General features: G+C 42.7%; 1 protein-coding gene across 1 annotated transcript in view; it reads left to right on the forward strand.

The window, feature by feature from the left end:
* The window catches only part of DPY19L1 (dpy-19 like C-mannosyltransferase 1), a 131,978-nt gene that overhangs the window by 6,040 nt on the left and 106,108 nt on the right, over positions 1-19,830 (forward strand). Inside the window, exons 6-10 of the mRNA XM_068126592.2 lie at positions 9,633-9,726; positions 14,129-14,186; positions 14,985-15,076; positions 15,225-15,324; positions 19,751-19,828. Coding sequence (XP_067982693.2) covers positions 9,633-9,726; positions 14,129-14,186; positions 14,985-15,076; positions 15,225-15,324; positions 19,751-19,828 — 422 coding nt within the window. The remainder of the gene's footprint in view (positions 1-9,632; positions 9,727-14,128; positions 14,187-14,984; positions 15,077-15,224; positions 15,325-19,750; positions 19,829-19,830) is intronic.

Consider the following 19,830-nt stretch of genomic DNA (forward strand, 5'->3'; position numbering starts at 1 on the left):
AGTCAGCTGTTCGATTGGGTGGGTAGTTTGTGTCAATGTCACTTGCAGGCTGGCAAAGTCAAACTGTCTCTATCTTTTTGAGCGCACGATGCATCCAAAGTTGTATCTGCGCTATCAAGGTTCTCAGTGATGCAAGCTGGTGTTGTCACCACGTGTTGGGTCTGTCATTGTGTAGGTCTTCCAGATTTTGAAATAATCTGGATTGGGATCACTCAATGTCTGGAGAAATGTCTAACCACAGTGGTCCGAGGTTACCTATTGTCTTCAGTCATTTAGGTAAAGCAGAGCTGCCACCAGTATATCCAGAAATTAAAAGTCTCAAGAAGTCTTTGCTGACCCTGATGGAAAAGCACGTTCATGCGGAGCACCTGTCTGACCTACAGTTACCAATATCTACAATTATCTAGTAAATACTTCCTCCTACTACACAAAGGAGGCTATGGAAACAAATAAGAGCCTGGACGGCTGCAAATATTTTGTGGCTGGGAGGGTTCATGGGATGCAGACTTTTATGCTAGATCATGCTGTGAAAAGGGGACCTTCTATCAACTGGTTACTAAATTGAGTTCCAGCTTTTTTTATAACCCCATCTGAGCCAACCCTAATCGCCTAATGGTCTTGATTAGCCGTACATGAAATGAGGGTGTTCTGGAATGTTGTATGATCTATATTATAGATTCTATTATAAGATAGATTCTATAATAACGAGCAGATAACCCGGTTCTGTAATGGAGGAGTTTCTCTGTAACGTTCTGTAATGGAGAAATTCCTCTGTAACGTTCTGTAATGGAGGAGTTCCTCTGTAACGTTCTGTAATGGAGGAGTTCCTCTGTAATGTTCTGTAATGGAGGAGTTCCTCTAACGTTTTGTAATGGAAGAGTTCCTCTGTAACGTTTTGTAATGGAAGAGTTCCTCTGTAACGTTTTGTAATGGAGGACTTCCTCTGTAACGTTTTGTAATGCAGGAGTTCCTCTAACGTTTTGTAATGCAGAAGATCCTCGAAGGTTCTGTAATGGAGGAATTCCTCTGTAACCCTCTGTAACGTTCTGTAATATGAGGAGTGCTTACATCATCCGGTCATTGTGAAAAGATTAAAATTGAATTATTGTTGCATCCGCCACCAAAGGTGGATGCTGGTTATGTTTTCATCCCTGTTTGTTTGTCTGTCTGTTTGCCTGTGAGCAAGATATCTCAAAAAGTTGTGGATGGATTCGGATGAAATTTGGCAGAGATGTAGTGTATCCGGCAAGGACGAAATGATTAGATTTTGGTGAAGATTCGGGTTCAGATCCGGCTAGAAGAATATTTTAATTGATCCTTCACCATTGGGAGATCGGGAAAAAACGATATATAGCAGGATATCTCTAAAAGTTGTGGATGGATTCGGTCGAAATATGGTTGAGAGGTTGGGTGTGACAAGACCGAATCGATTCGATTTTGGTGAAGATTCGGGTTCAGATCCGGCTAGAAGAATATTTTAATTGATCCTTCACCATTGGGAGATAGGGCAAAAACGATATATAGCAGGATATCTCTAAAAGTTGTGGATGGATTCGGTCGAAATATGGTTGAGAGGTTGGGTGTGACAAAACCGAATCGATTCGATTTTGGTGAAGATCTGAATATGGTTTCGGATATGAGAATTATTTAATTGTTAAATGATTCTTCACCACCATTGAGTGATCGGGGAAAAAAGCGATATACAATATAACATAGTATTCAAAAAGTTATGGACAAGTTATGACTAAACTTGGTTGGATTAGTTGGTTAGGTGAGACGAACAAGCCGGTTAGATTTTGGTTCAGGTCCGAAACAAGATCCGGCTTATCAGCGGATACAAAACATAACCTGTTCAGCCTGGCGGAGGTATGCGCTCAACCGTGTGCCGTTCTAGTTTTACTGATGTTTCTGGTGCAATTCGTGGCTCAAAATATGAGGGTCAGGTCCTCAGTGGCAATGGCATTGAAAATCTTGTTGAAGATGCCATTGATCAGTGAACTTGATGGGACTGTCAAGACTGGCTGATCGCTGATGGTGAAATAAATCCTCTGAAATACTTTCCTTGTGATCCTCCCAAAGTTGTTTTCCATCGACAAGATGATACAAGTGCAACATGAGTGTGAATAGCTCTCAATCTCGATGCAGAATAACAAAACAATGCTGATGCTAACAAAACAATGCAAAACTCCAAAGTCTGATGCCAGTGCATGTCATTCTCAAGAAGACCTTTGAGGTTGCATGTTTGCCAGAAAGTGTTACAGACTTGGTCTTCACTGTTTTGATATTATCACAGCTGGTTGGCCCTTTGACTGTGTGCAATAGTAACCTGAGGCAATAGCAATCCCTCTCCCCCAACCTGAATTCTTCAATCTCCCTCCTGCCTTCCACACTCCGAGCTTTCAACCCCCCCCCCCCCCCCCATTCCCAACTCCCCACCCTAAGGCGTCCAGAACCCCCCCCCCCCTTCCTCCAAACTCTTCTCTGCTATACATCCCCCACTCCATCTCTCTGTCCTCCATTTCCCTTTTCTTCTTCAGTTCCACATCAACCTGCCCTCCCCACCCCCCCGCCCCCCCCCAAACTCGAAGTCCACATAATAATCACTAACTGTTTGTTAAGACTGCTAAGGTTTCTCAGTGAAGTAAGTTGACGAAAAGTACATTTTTCGTTGGACTTAATTGATAGAATAATTTGTGGCTTTATTATTTGTATGTCTCCATTGACGAAGTCACCCGCAGACATTATATTTTCGGGTTGTCCGGCCATGAGTCTGTTCACCGTGATGTGTTTTTGTTACCGTGATGAATTAAGAACAGCTGAATGGAACCAAGTCAAACTTGGTACAAGTATTATAATGATGTAAAGATAAATGGATCAGATTATGGGGTCAAGACGTCAGAGGTCTCGTTAGGTAAAAATTCTGTTACTGCATTACCTTGTGAACCAGTGATGGGATTTTAACCAAACTTGGTATAAGTATATATTATTATGCAAAGATGAACTAATTGGATTTCAGCACCAAAGGTCAGAGGACATGTCAGGTAAAAATGTGACACTTGAGAACAGCTGTTTAAGGGATCTATATCACACTTGGTACAAGTATATATGATGATGTAATAATCTGGGCGGAGGCATATCGGTCAACGTCATGATGTCAGATTGTCATTCTAGTTTACCTCTGGTAGGTGTGCCAACCAGCCACACAGATTATACATCACCCATTAAACTTTGTGCTTCAATTCACATGATATCTTGCAATTCAAGTGTTAAATTCAAATTCTTAGCCATTTTGCTGTTTAGTCCATCTTCCATATCTTTTACCCTGGTTTCTTATTATTTTTGATGTTTTTTCATGATGCTTGAACCTGCGGTGTCACCAGAGGAATTTCCCTGGATACGGGATAATAAAGATTGTTTAAAGTCTTATGATTATGTTCGTATGATTCTACATGCTGCCCTGTCTTCACGCAAGAATTGAAATGGCTTTAAAATACCCTGAGTCAGTGCAACAACAACAACATGCATTTTAAGGCCATTTTCCCTGCAAGAGTGGGGGTTAGCCTTGCGGTCCCCATGGCAATCCTCTCCAATTTGCCCTATTTTCTGCATCTCAACTTGTTAACCCCCTTGCCCGCATTTCTTCTTCCACCATCTTTAGCCAAGTCTTTCTCGGTCTTCCCCGTCCTCTACTTCCTTCGACATTACTTTCCATCACTCTTCTCAACCAGTCACTTTCATCCTTCCTCAACACATGACCAAACCATCTCGACCTGTTTCTCTTCACGGCATCCATCACAGGCTTTATTCCCATCATCCTTCGCAATTCATCATTTGTCTTCCTCTCTCTCAACGATACTCCACACATCCACCGAACCATATGCATTTCCACCCTTTCCAGCCTTCTTTGCTGCTCTATGTTCATTACCCATGTCTCGCTCCCATAAATCATAACACTTCTCACACATGCAGCATACACCTTTCCCTTCAGCTTCAACGACACGCCCCTCCTTGTCAGCACGCCACTCAGCTCCCGAAACTTCTTCCATTCACATCTCACTCCAGCAACCGTTGCAGAGTCTGATCCACCTTCTCCATTCAGCATGTCTCCTCGGTAGCAAAATGTTTTCACACCTTCCAGCTCCACGCAAGATCCAACTCAACATTGCCTCCATCTGCAGCTCCCTCTGTGCACACCTTACACTTGAATGTAGCTGCCACACTGGTTAATGACCCTTTCAAACCACTACATTTTTGAAAAACCCACGCACATTGTACATTGAATGGAGTTCACTCCGACACCCTTCCTGCACACAGCACACGGGCACTTCCCAGTTCTTTCCACCTCACCACATGCTTTACCACTTGCCATCACGTTCGTCTTTCCGATATTCACCTTCAGACCTTTTGTCTCCATACATTCCTTTCACTTGTTCATCTTCTCCTTCAGTCCATCCATACTTTCTGCAATCAACACCTGATAATCTGCATGCAACAACTTCCACGGTAAACCCTCCTTTACATTCTGAGCCAGCACCTCCATCACAGCTACAAATAGTAGTGGACTTAGTACCGACCCCTGATGCACTCCCACCTTCACCTCAAACTCACCACTGTTTCCGTCCTTCGTCCTTACAGATGTGCGCACTCTTTCGTACATTGCCATCACTACTCTGATCACCCATTCCTCCACTCCTAACTTCCTCAATGCTCATGTCACTACTTTGCGTGGAACCCCATCGAATGCTTTCTCCAGATCAACAAACCCAAGAAACAACTTCTTCCTCTTCTCCACGTACTTCTCCTGCAACTGCCTTACAATAAAAAGCGCATCTGTCGTTCCTCTTCCTAGCATAAATCCAAACTGCATTTCATCGATCTTCACTTTCTTCCTTATCCTCCTCTCCATCACCCTTTCCAATACCTTCATTCCATGCTCCAATAACTTTATCGCTTGATACGAGCCACAGTCCAGAGGGTCACCTTTCCCCTTGTATAGAGGGACGAGGGTACTCGGTTCCCAATCCACTGGAAAATGGCCTTCTTTCACCACCAGCTTACAGATCTCTGTCATTCTGTTCACACCCCAACTTCCTGCTGCCTTCAACATATCTCCCACAACTCACGTCGGCACTCCCGCTTTTCTACTCTTCATTGCTTTTATCGCTTCCTCAACTTCCTTCTCAGTTATCTTCTCTGCCGGTCCTAAAACTGGGTTACTCTCTATGTTGCCATCCCATTCATCTGCATTCATCAGCATTTCCATATATCTCTTCCATCTTCTTTTAATTCCATCTGGGTCCACAACGATTTGTCCCACTTCATCCTTCAAGCAACTCACCCCCATCACATCACACCTCTCTTTCGCTATCTGCTTTGCAATCCTGAATACCGCTCTCTGACCCTCTTCCAAATCCAAGCGTCTCCGAACATTTTCCTACATGCCTCCTGTGCCTTTGCTACCTCTTTCTTTGCAGCCTTCTTGTCTGCCTTATCACTTTCATGCTCTGCCTTTTCTGCCCCCATACCCTTCGCTTTCTGCCACTCCTTGAACTTCTTCCTCTTCTTGTCAATCCTCTTTCCAACTTCATCATCCCACCACCATGTTTCCGTGTGCCTCGGTGGTCCTTTTGTCCATCCACATACCTCACCAACGGCTCCCAACAGACTATCTTTCATTGACATCCAACCACTTTCAAGCTCGACTACATCATCCTCTGCCATACTCAGCCTCTCTTTTAATTCCTGTCTCACTGTCACCTCTTTCAACCTCCACACTTTCATTCGCGGTTGGTACTTCACCCACTGAGCTCTCCTCGCACCTTTCACCCTTGTGTCGCAGACAACCAAGTGGTGCTGTGAAACAGCCTCCTCCCCCGGGGATCACCTTTGTGTCCCGGAGGTGCCCCCTATCTCACCTACACACCATCAGGTCATCAACGGTTGCCGTAGACCCACCTGACGTGTATGTAACAAGCTTATTGTCCTCTTTCTGGAACTGAGTATTACAAATCGACAAACCAGCTCCATCAGCAAACTCTAAAATCCTTTCACCTTCTCCATTTCTCACACCATATCCGTAACCCCCATGAACTCCCTCAAAACCGTCCATACTCCTTCCCACATGTCCAATTAGGTCTCCTCCTGCCACAACAACTTCCTCATCTTTCACGTTTTCCATCAGCTTCTCTATTGCACACCAGAACTTGTCCTTCTCTTCATCGCTCTGACCAACCTGCGGAGCATATCCCGAGATGACGTTCACCAAGAGCTTTCCAATCATCATTTTCACCATCAACCTTTCACTCACTCTAGTCACACTCACCACACTGTCTACAAACTCCTCAGAAAACAGGACACCAACACCATGCACGCCTTCTGGGCACCCTTGCCACACCAACTTGTATTTCTGTCCCTGCCTACACTTCACCATTCTCACACCACTTCCCTTCCATCTCATCTCTTGCACACAACATATGTCCACTTTTCTTCTGACCAATACTTCCACCACTTCTCCTGATTTCCCTGTCATTGTCCCTACATTCCATGTCCCAAACCTCAGAAACCAATCTCCACGTCGGGCATCAGACGTTTCGTCATCATAAATGGAGTGATTTCCACCCTTGCTTCGATCGGGTTCCCCACCTTGAGGTTTGACGAGAGGGAGTGGGGTCCCCCACGGGGTACTTCGGGCTGTACCTTGCCCATATGTATTTGTAATTGTCATGGTTCCCTTTTTTAGGCAATGTTTTTATGGCCGGATGCCTTTCCTGACGCCAACCATTTTAGTCGCCTCTTACGACACGCAGGGATACGGTGTACCAGTACCTATTCTAAACCGGGGTACACACCGGGGTACACACCGTAGTCGGTGCAGTATACTGTTTATTCTACAAGGTGAGCGCGAGGGGTATTGCTCCTCTGTTTATTTTTATAATAAGGCATTGTCAGAACGTTATTTTGTACACCTCTTTTGTACACATAAAGTCATGTGACCTTGTTGCATTATGTGAGAAACTTCTAAATTTAATAAGGCTATAGCAAAGTATTAAAAAAAAGAAAAGTTGTCAAAGAAATTTGCACCTGGTATAGTCATCATCATTTTTCAGGTGCAAATGATATCAGTGGTGCAAATTTGGGGGTCATAACAATCTTCTCTTCCATTAAATCCGGCATTTCATTTGTCCAGGAGAAATTGACACAAAACAGCCAAACGCAGACATTTGTTGTGATAACTTTTTGATTTTTTATTTATTTATATTGGTGATTGTTCCAAACCCTTCATATGTGTGGTTTGACACCGCAACACATTTTTCTTACCAAAAGAAACCATGTGGAAACCTATCCTTTTTATTTTACAAAAAGCTCTGTCTTCATCGAGCCCTATAGGCATGTGTGACCCACAACAGCAAATTGTGCATACAGTGAATTTTATTTGATTTGATATATATTGTTGCATTTATGGGTGAGGATAAAGATTACCTCAGAAAAGATAGAACTGTGTAGGAATAGCATGGACCACGTGCGAGTAGAAAGCCAATCACGATGTAAGGAAGTAAGGATTTGTTAGGCTAAGGGTTGTGTTTGTGCACGATACGAGGGTCGTGCTTGTGAGAAGATAAGAGAGGGATTAAGGTTTTGGAAATGTGTGTTAAACCTCATGTAAACTTCCACCGGGCGTGTCGGGTGACATCTCCATTGAACACTGTTCACAAAAGCCCAGAAAATCGAGGCAGATAGCCATCACATTGTGAGAGGCAAGGAGAGAGGGGGTGGACCTAAAATCATCCACTGGATGGGGGTGGAGTCTAAGCTTTGTCAAGGGAGATGAGGGAGGAGCAAAGAGGAGTCAGTTCTGAGGAGAATTTGGTGGGAACAGGGTGGTGTGGGGCTCGCCATACTGAGAATGGGGAGGAGCCAGGACAAACAGAAAAGGAGTGAAGAGGAGCTCTGAGGAGAAGAAGAGAGGTGTGTGAGGAGAATGGTGGTGTTCGCAGCATTTCTGAAGAGATTTGAGGGAGTGTGAGGGGAATTGAGCGGTGGAAAACTTTAAGGAGGCCATTTTGCCTGCCTGTCTTGGCCCTTTAGCCGGCTTCGTCCTTCCGCCATTGCCAGTGGTTCGTTCTGCTCTCCTCATCGCCCTGCCCATCTCAACACCAGCTCCGTGCCCATTTTCCCGCTCCCACTTTGCCACACCCGAGATAGGTCACCCGATTTTGGCCCCTCACCCCGTCTGTGCTTGTGACTGAGTGAGGCGCCTTAGTTTTAATTATTGTACACCGCTCCTTTCCTATTCCATCTCCAGACGCTGCATGACGTCATTGCCGGGCACCGAAAAGGGCCCGTCAATGATGCGCGCTGAAAGGGAGTATTCAGTCAGTTTTCACTCCAGTTTCTTGTTTTCTTTCTTTCTTTCTTGTTTGTTTGTCCGGGCGATATCTCAGCTATCCTTTGAGCAAGGAAGCTGAAATTTCCGCACAATAGAGAGCAAGTGCTTTGGAAAAACGGTGTTTTTTGTTTTTTGATTAATCAATTAATTAATTGGTTACTTAATTATTATCGATTAATTAAGTACTTATTTAATTTCTTTCTCTTCTGGGCATTATCTCGGGCACCTTTTGAGCTAGGAAGCTGATATTTGGATACGCCAGTGACCAAGTGATGTGGCTATAAAGGATATTTTTGATTTATTGATTAATCGATTAATTATTTATTTATTTTTGATTAATGACTTATTTAATTAATTTTCAAAAAGTTACAGCTTCAGATGAAGCACTGGTGGTTTAGGTATGCTATTAGCCAATTGATTAAGAAAATATTTTATGATAATTGTACAGTGGCTTTGTACAGTGTGGCCTGAAAGTCAGTTTGCCCCCTCCTCAGTAAAGCATTCGTTGAATGAATGAATGAATGAATGATCGTTTTAAGGCCATTTTTCCCCGCTAAAGTGGGGGTTAGCCTTGCGGGCCCCATGACAATCATGGTTCCCTGTTTGAGGCAATGTTTTTATGGCCAGATGCCCTTCCTGACGCCAACCCTTGGTCGCCTCTTACAATGCGCAGGGATATAGTAAAGCATTCGTTCTTAAACTATTTTTCTGTCCAGCTTTTATTGTGCAGTAATTGCAATCATTTATCAGTTATTGTATCTGTATGTGCTTATTCATTCATGCACCACTGAATTTGTCACCAAATCCTCTTGGACTTGTGTAGCATTTGTAGAGTCACCTGTGTGAAAGAGGCCACGACTGCATTGTGCAATTCTTCAATCGTCCTATACTGGTTTGTCAACACTTTCTCCTTGATGAAACCCAACAAAAGGTTGGCTGGAGTCATTAGATCTGGACTTGCGTGGTGGCCACAGTTGAGGAGCTTTGGTGAAGGAAGTTGTACAAAGCGTTCCGCAAAAGTTTTCCGTACTTGAGCAATCATTTGGTCTGTGTGTGTGCCCTTTCATACACCCAGACACAAGCAATCAACCACTCTTCAATACTGACAACCTGTCCGCCCATGCCATTTGAAATGTACTGAATTTTGTTTCCCATTTACAAGGGAATTTCCATTGAATTGATTTGTTTGCATGCACTTTGTAAACCTTGTCCAGCAACTAATTTTCTACCTTTGTTTATTCTGCAGGGATGGGTGACCTGGCATATTTCTATGTCAACATGGTATTTGTGCTGAATGGGATGATGATGGCTGTTTTCTACTTGTTTGGAGCCTACCTGAGGTGTGTGATATGTCAAGCTTTTATATTGCCATTGAAGGGAGAATATGTGTGATGCAGTTTTGAAAGCTTATGCACAATTGTGATTTCCTACCCCATTCCCCCCACATCACTAGCCTTTTTCACTGAGATTTTGGAACGTGGAGATGTATCCTGTAGTCAAGGAAGTAACATTAAATTAAAGGATTAAATGGTGGGATTAACTAGGGATTAAATGGTGCTTGGTGAGCTGGAAAACTTGCCTTTTGTTCATGGTCTGTCCGAGTGAAACTTCTGTCCACAATTTGGTCTTTCTCCATTTGGTGATCACTAAAATAAACTTCTAAGGAAGCTAAACCTTTCTAAAATGGATGTAAAAGATCTGAGTATGATTTTATTTTCACTTTACATCCTTGCAAAAAAATGCAACCAAGTGAATTCCCATTACTTTCTTTGAATGAAGCCCCTAGTTTCCAGCAGTACCATCCTGAGAGCACAGCGGTAGGATTTTCTAAGATTATACAAATTCCAATTTTAAGATCCAACAGCTAGGGTATTGAATATATTTTTGTAAGAAATGGGTTTTTGCTGGTTGTGCCCACCCACCTTACCTTGTATTACACTCCTAATGGAGGGGAATTTTGCCAAACGACCAGGTCCATATGTATCAGACAAACTAGTACCCAATGAGCCAAATGTATGAGTAGGGGAATAGGGGAAGGGAGGGAACTTTTTTTTTTTTTTTATATACAAGGTCGAGGCTCGTGTAAGAGCTAACATTGATCACAAAAAACACAAACTGACACATAAAACATAAAACGTATGATAAAGGGAGTGGGAGAACAAGATGGAGAGCAGGGACATCGGGAGATTTGTGGGAGGGAGAGGGCTTGGGGTGGGGGGAGGCATGAGAAGGGAGGGGGGGGGGGGGTGGGAGAGGTAAAAAAAAAAACACGTGGATATGTCGGCCTGAACAGTGTTTTTGGTCCAAGAGGTGAATTGAATAGGAATTGTGTGAGCTAAATCAGCCCCAACCTAAAATACGTGCACCTTTATGTTTGGCATGCCTTGCGAGCTCCCTCACGGGCCCCTTTCCCATTATAAGGAACACTATTGATAGATTTTGTGATATAACGAATAGCACATTTGGTAGACAATCCCAATTTAATGAATGAATTTGAACCCAAAATAATGAACAGTGAACTGTACATCATGTCTGCGCAGCCGAAGGCGTTATGTGTTCGGGTTGTCCGTCCGTGTGTCTGTTATCTTTTAATTTATTTATTTCTCGTCATCACGAAAACTTCAACACCACTGAAGAGATTTCAATAAAAATTGCCAAAATTATGAACCAATTCGATTTGATTTTAAAAGATCATGTGACCTTAATTGAAGATCTTTATTCCTGCAATAACCTTTGAGTGTGAGCGATTAATACAATTTCAACCAAACTTGGAACAAGTGTGGCAGATGAACTGGTTCAATGTTTGCCTTCAACAGATCAAAGCTCAAAGGTCATATGCCCTTTGAGAATCATTTTGCAGAACGTAACCCGAATTCAAGAAACATTTCGTGTTGTTTCTTCCACTTGTCTCTCTTTTCTCTGTCATCATCTCCGTAACTTGTAATTGAGATCAAACATAACAGTGGGTTCTCATCTAATGCAGGCAGAGGCATATCCATCGTGGTGTTCGCAGCCACGTTGCCATCAGCCACGCAGCCACGTTGCTCGATTCATGTTGCCATCAAATTCTATTTTCTAGATTTAATCAAAATCTGTTAAACCATTGCTTAGACATTAAGCAGTTTGTCAAGCATTATTATAGTCAAATCATACAAGGCAATTTTTTATTTTACTAACAAAGAACCTGTCCTTACAGGCATGGTAATTCACCCTGTATGTTTTATGAGGCATTTTTACCTGTCCCTTTGCTGACGAATTTTATTTTTTGTATACATGGTCGAGGCTCATGAAGAGCTAGAATTAGTACATTGAACGGATCGGGACACAACAAGACCAAAGGAACAGTTGAGAGAGAGAGGAAACACCACTAGCAGAGTTGAAGGCCAATACAAAGACAGACTTAGACAAACAATGGTTGTGGGGAGGCACCCAGAGCATAGGGTGCAAGACCAGAAAGGAGGCGGCAGAAGACGGAGAGACCACCGGCCTGTCTGTAATGGCCCAGTGATAGACCCATAGACTCAGCTTAATATTGAATTTAAATTTGATTTAAAAATGGCATTTTGTACTTCACAAACGTTCCACTCTATTCACTTTATCATTTTCCCAAGGTCCTCTACCATCTGCTTACAAGTAAACTTAAATCACCTTCATTACCATCCGAGCTGCTTATGTATGGCAGGAGCAAAAATCAGTTCCACTGCGCTGCAAAGCTATGTTGGATGGTTTGAATAGAACCTCATCTTAAATTGAGTGAAATGAAACATTTTGAAAATTTACAATTACTCTCACTCAGATTTCAACATCACCGTATAATGCATATTGTTAAGTAGTTTAAACTTTCTTTATATACGACACACATTTACAAAGAGAGAATTGGAGTCTTCCCCCCCCCCCCCCCCTTTTCCCCTCACCCTAAATCACCTTTTTCAAGACAGAAACCATACTTGGGGTACCCTTGGGGAACATGCAAAATTTGGTTCAGTCGTTTTCTTGTTTTTGAATCACAAACAAACAAATAAACAAACACAACATCTAACATATAAAGAAGTAAGTTTGTTTGTTCGTTTATGCATTCGGACCCTGCAGGAACCAGTGCAACCAAACTTTGTATGGCTTCCTCTTTCATCCAGAGGAAGATCGAGAGCTCTGTTTGGATTATAGAAAAAGTTTGAAAAAAATTTAAATCAGATAATTGCCTCTCAGGTCTCGACGAAAGGTTGCCAGATGAAACTGTTGTGACCAAGCAGGATGAGCAAGGACCAAATCGATTGTGTGTGTGTGGGGTGTGTGTGGTGTGTGTGGTGTGTGTGGTGTGTGTGTGTGTGTGTGTGAAGTAAGTAAGTAAGTAAGTAACAGATGCACTTATGTACAGAACAGCGATCACAATGTTAAATCAATAACCCAATAATTAGCCTCTAACAGATACGCACCCACGAACAGACCATGCAATAAACTAGTCCTTAAATAACCTGTGACTTAATGCCTCAGCCTCGATGAAAGACCAGGGGGCAGAAGGGGGTGGGGTTGGGACAAAAAAAGCAGGGTTTGCTGGGCCCAAACCCGTTGTGATGCTTGATTGCAATAAGAGTGGAAGAGACAAGCCCTTCTGGTGCGGCGTGGCTGATCGGGAGGAGACCGGTGTAGCCCGACAGCTGTACCCACTCAGCGGACCCTCCTCGTGTTGATATATGATATCTCATGGCATCTCCTAACTTCTGTCCACTGCGTGTGCTTTTAAAATGTCCAGCCCCCACCTCAATCATGACACACTTCACCCCTCCCCACTCGCACGCTATTTTAACTGCCCAGCCCGGGTACGTGGCTGAACCCCGTATGACCCCTGACCCGGCCGAGCCAATGACATCAGAGGCCCGGATTGTCTGGGCCCTGCTTTCCTGCATAAACTCTGCTCTGGGGGCCTAGCAAACACTTCTAAAGCACATTTAAGAGCAAAACTAAAGGTAGGAACATTGAAATGAATGGGATGTAATCCTTTTTTTTTTTTAGACACACACTGGGGTGCAATTCATGTTTCTTATTATACAAATTAGCGACACATATTTAAAACAACATTTAATGACTTCATGCTCGTTCTAACTACTCAATATGGGAATAACTACACGATATTGAAACATTTTATCAACACCTCGGAGCCATATCTGCAACAGTATAGATGACTTGTAATACAGGCTTCCACCGGAGGGCCCTATACAGTAAACATTGACGTCGAGAGAATTTGGGTCCTCCCCCAAACCTGATGGCCTGACACTATGAATTTTTTGTGGGTTTGTTTTATTCCCTAAAACCTTACCATTCTGTCTAGCAGTTTCATGCATGCAAGTTGAGCTAACAACCCACATCACAGACTCACAGACCGACAATCACAGAAAGACAGACACTTCTCAAACTGTAGTACCATTAGATTTTCAATATTACTTTTTTCCAGGTGGGGTGGAATGGGGTGTTTAGGGAAGCATTCCCACAGTGGCATGTCATGCTCACACCATGATCGCTAGAAGTGGCTCTGTGTATTTCATTTTTTTGAGGAGGAGGGTCTGGGCAAAACTTTATCGATACAATGCCCAGTCCACTGAACAAAACTGTCTATTATAGTGAGACTCCTTGGTTCTTCTGCATTTGCACTTAATAGGTAAAGTTTAGACACCTATTTCTGTGGTTTGAGTGAAGCAATAGAGCATAACCATTGCAGTTGCTCATTCCCTTTGTTATTGTCTTCAGTGGAAGCCGGCTTGGTGGTGTGGTGACTGTAGCCTGCTTCTTCTTTAACCATGGAGAGGTAAGTCTGATGGTCACGGTGGTCTAGTGATTGGAACATCGCAGATATTGTGACTCTCAAGCTATTTCAAAACTTTGTTTAAACCCAAAAGATAAAAAAACAAATAAAATATTATAAGCTTTCTCTCTTTATATATACTAGGGCGTGCCCGCACGTACGTGCTTGCCCGTACGTGCTTGCCCGTACGTGCGTGCAAAAAAACATGCGTGCAAACAACAACAACAAAAAAAAACTTTGAAACCACGTGGCAGTAACGACCACAGAACCCCCCCCCCCCCCCTCTATTTACATGAAATAGTTTGGTCCATTCGCAAAGCCAAAGCGAACGGCTTGCGAGTACGGTGACCATACCTTGGGAACCACTTGTCCGATTAATTTCAAACCTTGAAAAGGCACATCCTCGGGTCCCCAGCAATATACCTGGCAAGTTTCAAGTATATCGGACCGGTAGTTGTCGAGAAACAGCGGTCGCATACAGACACACACACACACACACACACACACACACACACACAGAGATTGCTGGAATTATATAGAGATATATATGTATGTACTGTGTATATATATGTACTGCATATATATTGGTCAAAAAAAAAAAACATTGCCTCAAACAGGGAACCATGATTGTCATGGGGCCCGCAAGGCTAACCCCCGCTCTAGCGGGGAAAATGGCCTTAAAACGATCATTCATTCATTCATGCAGTAAGAATCTTCGTATTTTCAATTGTGATCATAACCTATTCTGCTTTTATGTTATGGTTTGAACTTGAACACAGTGCAATATGTCATGTCTTGTAGGGCACTCGTGTCATGTGGACGCCACCACTTCGTGAGAGTTTCTCCTATCCTTTCCTGGTCCTACAAATGCTGCTGGTGACATGCGTGCTCCGGTGAGAACTGCAGGAAAGCAATGAGAAGTTAGTTATATTTGTCTGATCGATTCTGAATATGTGGAAGTTTGCTCTTTTTCTCTCTCCCTCCCCTCACCCCCACCCCTTTCCCTTTGCTGCCATATTCTTCCTTCTCCTGGCCTGGCAGATGTCGTGCTCCAAAGATGAGGATTCTTGTCATGCTGGTTTTAGCGACCTTGTTCTTCATGCTTCCTTGGCAGTTTTCTCAGTTTGTAATGCTTGTGCAGGTGAGATGGTTATGGAAGACAAGGTGCATGGTGAGATTTTGTTGTTGCAATGGGTAGAGCAACTTCATCACCCTTCCGAAAATATGTTGCTTTATCATTTAGCAAATAAGGTGTAACACTTCATTATCTCCAAGCAAATACAGCTATATGAAGAGGTCTACATGGGGATATATATATATATATATATATATATATATATATATATATATATATATATATATATATATATATATATATATATGTATGTATGTATGTATGTATGTATGTACAGTCACGTGAAAAAGTAAGTACACCCCATGTAAAGTTTTGACTTTTTCAACATACAGCTATTTGATCTTCATTTCAAAAATATTGATAGATAAAGGTGATATAATATAACAAATATCATGAAACATTTACATTTTGTAGTCCATTGTATAATTTAAATAAACATAAATGCAAATATCGCATGTGGAAAAAGTAAGTACACCCCTACATTTATCACTGCTTCAAATACCTAAAATTAGAATCAGGTTCACCAGCTCGGGTGCAAATGTTTGAACATCGTTAGAGAGGATCTTGGAGGAACCTGTCTTATTTAAACCTCAGACATTTCGTTTGGTTTGCTCTTTGTTGTTGAAGTGTGCGGCGTCACAATGCCCAGATCAAAAGAGCTCTCTGATGCCTTCAGAAAGAAGGTTATAGATGCCTACGAGTCTGGGAAGGGATTTAAAAAGATCTCAAACAATTTAAAATCAATCATTCGACTGTCCGGAAGATCATCTACAAGTGGAGAAGATTCCAAACAACTGCCATCTTGTTCAGGCCAGGCCACCCCAGCAAGTTTAGCCTGAGAGCAGACCGCAAGATGCTGAAATAAGTCTCCAAGAACCCCAGAATGTCATCACGGACCTACAGGTAGCTCTTGCCACTGTTGATGTCAAAGTGCACGAGTCTACCATTAGAAAGAGGCTGCACAAATTTGATATACATGGGAGGTGTGCCAGGAGGAAACCTTTGCTGTCCAGAAAGAACATCAGGGCAAGAGTAAAGTTTGCCAATTAACACCTAGGGCCGAGGCAAAGACCAGCACTTCTGGAACAATGTGCTCTGGACAGATGAGTCAAAGGTAGAGCTATTTGGCCACAGTACCAGAAGACATGTTTGGCGAAAACCAAAGACAGCATTTGAGCACAAGAACCTGATACCAACTGTAAAGCATGGTGGTGGAAATATTATGGTTTGGGGCAGCTTTGCTGCATCAGGGCCTGGGCAGCTCACCATCATAGAATCCACTATGAATTCTTCATTGTACCAGAGGCTGCTTGAGGATAATGTGAGGCCATCTGTCGGAAAGTTGAAGCTCAACCGAAGGTGGACCTTGCAACATGACAATGACCCTAAACATACCAGTAAATCCACCAAGGAATGGCTGAAAAGAAAGAAATGGAGGGTTCTGGAATGGCCAAGTCAAAGCCTGAATCTAAATCCCATCGCGATGTTGTGGGGGGATTTGAAACGAGCTGTGCATGCAAGAAACCCCTCAAACATCGCACAGCTGAAAGAATTTTGCATGGAGGAGTGGGAAAAAATTTCTCCAAGTCGATGTCAGAGACTGGTAGACAGTTATAAGAAACGCCTACTTGAGGTTGTTTTTGCCAAAGGGGGCACCACCACCACCACCTAAAGGGCATAAATACCACCTATTTGACCCAAGGGTGTACTTTCTTTTTCCACATGTGAAATTTGCATTTATGTTTATTTAAATTATACAATGGACTACAAAATGTAAATGTTTCCTGATATTTGTTATATTATATCACCTTTATCTATCAATATTGTTGAAATGAAGATCAAATAGCTGTATGTTGAAATATGTTGAAAAAGTCAAAACGTTACATGGGGTGTTCTTACTTTTTCACGTGACTGTATGTATGTATTTATGAATATGATTTAATTTTGTATATTTAATATGAAAAAGATAGGTACAAGTATGGGGAAATGATGTCACTTAAAAGGGAAACATCAGCGTTTTAAAAAGAGGTTTAATGTTTTTTGAGTTGAGTTAGAGATTGTTTTCTATGTTGTACACACACATTTACAGAAGAGTGAGCAACCAAAGTATTGCAACGAGTGCTGGCTGCTCTCACTCCATGTTCATTTCCCAATGGACTTGAGTGCATGGCTGCACCACTTATCCCACTCGAATGTGTAAGCATTGTGCGATCAACGTGCACTGGGACTCTCGATAGGAGATAATTAATCAATGTCCCTGATGATTGGCATGATGTCTAACACGAGATGCCCACACTACTGGGTTCTGGACGTCCTGCAGTGAGTGAAATCACGTTTCAAAGTCCTCCAAAGCCAGATGCCGACAGGGCATAATCATCAAAGTCCTTCCTTGGCACACCTGAACTCGAAACACCTACAAGGCTTAAATCTGCAGCTTCATGGAAATCTGGTCTCCCCTCTGGGTTGGATCCCCTGCCTCACATCTTGCTCAAATTGACGCCATGGAAACCGAGGCTTTCAAGATCATTGGAATCTTGTGATGAAGCTGATTGAATGGGCCAATCACTTCTCCTTCGCCAGGTCGGTGGTCTCTGTCTTCTTCCGCTTAATTTCTGGTTTTGCACCCTCTGCCCTCTCCATGCTCTGTCCACTCCAAGTGTCTGCTCGACACACTTGGTCCACCAGTAACCCTCTCCTAATGAACCTGCCTAAATCTAGAACCACTGCACACCTCCACTCATTTATTCCTCTATTTTCCTGCCTGCGGAACCATCTTCCACACTCTCTTCAATCTCATTCTTCCCTTCCAGTATTCAAGACATCTGTTCACCACCATCTCAGGTCATCCTCAATCCAAAGTGATGATTTTTTTTACACCCTTAAACCACCCCCACTACTCCTGAAATTTTGCTTATGTTCTTGTCCACCACTTGCGTTCTCCCACAACACTCATCGTTATCTGCATCCCTTTTTTGTCCATGTCCGTATACGCACTCCCTCTGCCCTGCTATTGGTGTCTCCCCTTTCTCCTGCTGTTCCCTTTGTTACGTTAAGGCCTGATGTGATCTATGTCCTAGCTCTTCCATGACCTTAGACCATGAAAAAATAATAATAATAATGGCTCTGTCCGGCCGTCTGTCTGACATGCTATCTCCTGCTAAACGGTGGGTCAGAAATTCACCAAACTTGCTAGTTATGATCAATGCAAACTTCCTCGGCACAAATATGCAAGAGCAGTGTCATTTTTGGCCCTGCCCCTTGGGGTGGGGTCAAAAGTTCAAATACCAAAAAAATTAATGCAATTACGGACACGTTTTTAAATGAAATTGTATATGCAATGACCAATGGGGGACCCATGAAATATTTAGTTTTTTTTTTGTTTGTTTGTTTTTTGGGATATGACCGTCGGTTCATGCTCCAGAGGGTGGGGATTTGGGGTCACAGTGATTGAAATGGAAATATTTTAACTCTTTTATGTTGTCCTTCCCTGGTAAACCTTTTTGCCATCTTTCAACTGTTTTTTGTGGAAGATTAGGGATTTGCCATGGCATGCCATGGACCTCACTCTGTTTTGTTTTAAGACCCTTGGTTACAAAATTTATTAACAAGAAAAAACATATTTATGATCTTTATCTGATCGATTTTTGCAGCCAACTAATAAACAAGAGTTCACCTCTCTCTTCTCTCTCTCAAACACCCTCTTCCCATCTCCATAACACTGAGTAATGAAGCAGAATATATTTTTATTTTTATCTGCAAGCATTAGTCAGTGGATGTTAAAGAACCCATGGTGTCTTTAGCGAAGAGTAGGTGGGTTATTGCCGGCTTCCTGAACAAGCGCACAATTCCTGCCCCGATTACCGCTAGGAAGGCAAAAGCAAACCACCCAATGTAATCCTCACCATGAGACTATTTTGGCAGCACTGAACCTGCCTTTGTGCTGAGCACCAGAGACAGTCGATGAGGTGAAAAGGTGAGATTATTATAGCACACAGGTGTGTTGTGTGTTCTGCTACATGTCCTTTCCCTGTGCATTTCCTTGATATTTTGGAATCTGTTACAAGCTTTATTTTATATAAAGGTTATGCAAAAGGTTTTCTGGGTTTGTTAAAATATTTGAAAAAACGTTTTTTGGGTCTATCCTTTTTGTGGTGCCGCTGATGTAAGCTTACCCCCCAATACCAGTAAGCTGTTGCTCATTTTGTCGACTTCCGAAGGATGACAGGTTGAGTCAACCCACCTGGTGTTAATTCAATGGCATGGCATGGCATGACAGGACTTGAACTCAGGACCTTAAGATCTTAAGCCTGAAGCAACTTGATGTTGCTGTAAGCCTATAATTGAGTCATACATTAAGATTGGAATCACAGGTTCATTCTATGTCGTATGCAATGTTGACATTTCTTCTCCCCACCCACTTCATCTTCCACAGATTTCTTGCCTTTTTGCCGTACATGTGATGGGTTATATTTCAACAAAGAAGATGAAGACATTCCTTTGTGTTCACATGGT

The sequence above is a fragment of the Myxine glutinosa genome, chromosome 10 (genome assembly GCF_964187855.1).
Source record: "Myxine glutinosa chromosome 10, kmMyxGlut1.1, whole genome shotgun sequence".
Taxonomy (NCBI): domain Eukaryota; kingdom Metazoa; phylum Chordata; class Myxini; order Myxiniformes; family Myxinidae; genus Myxine; species Myxine glutinosa.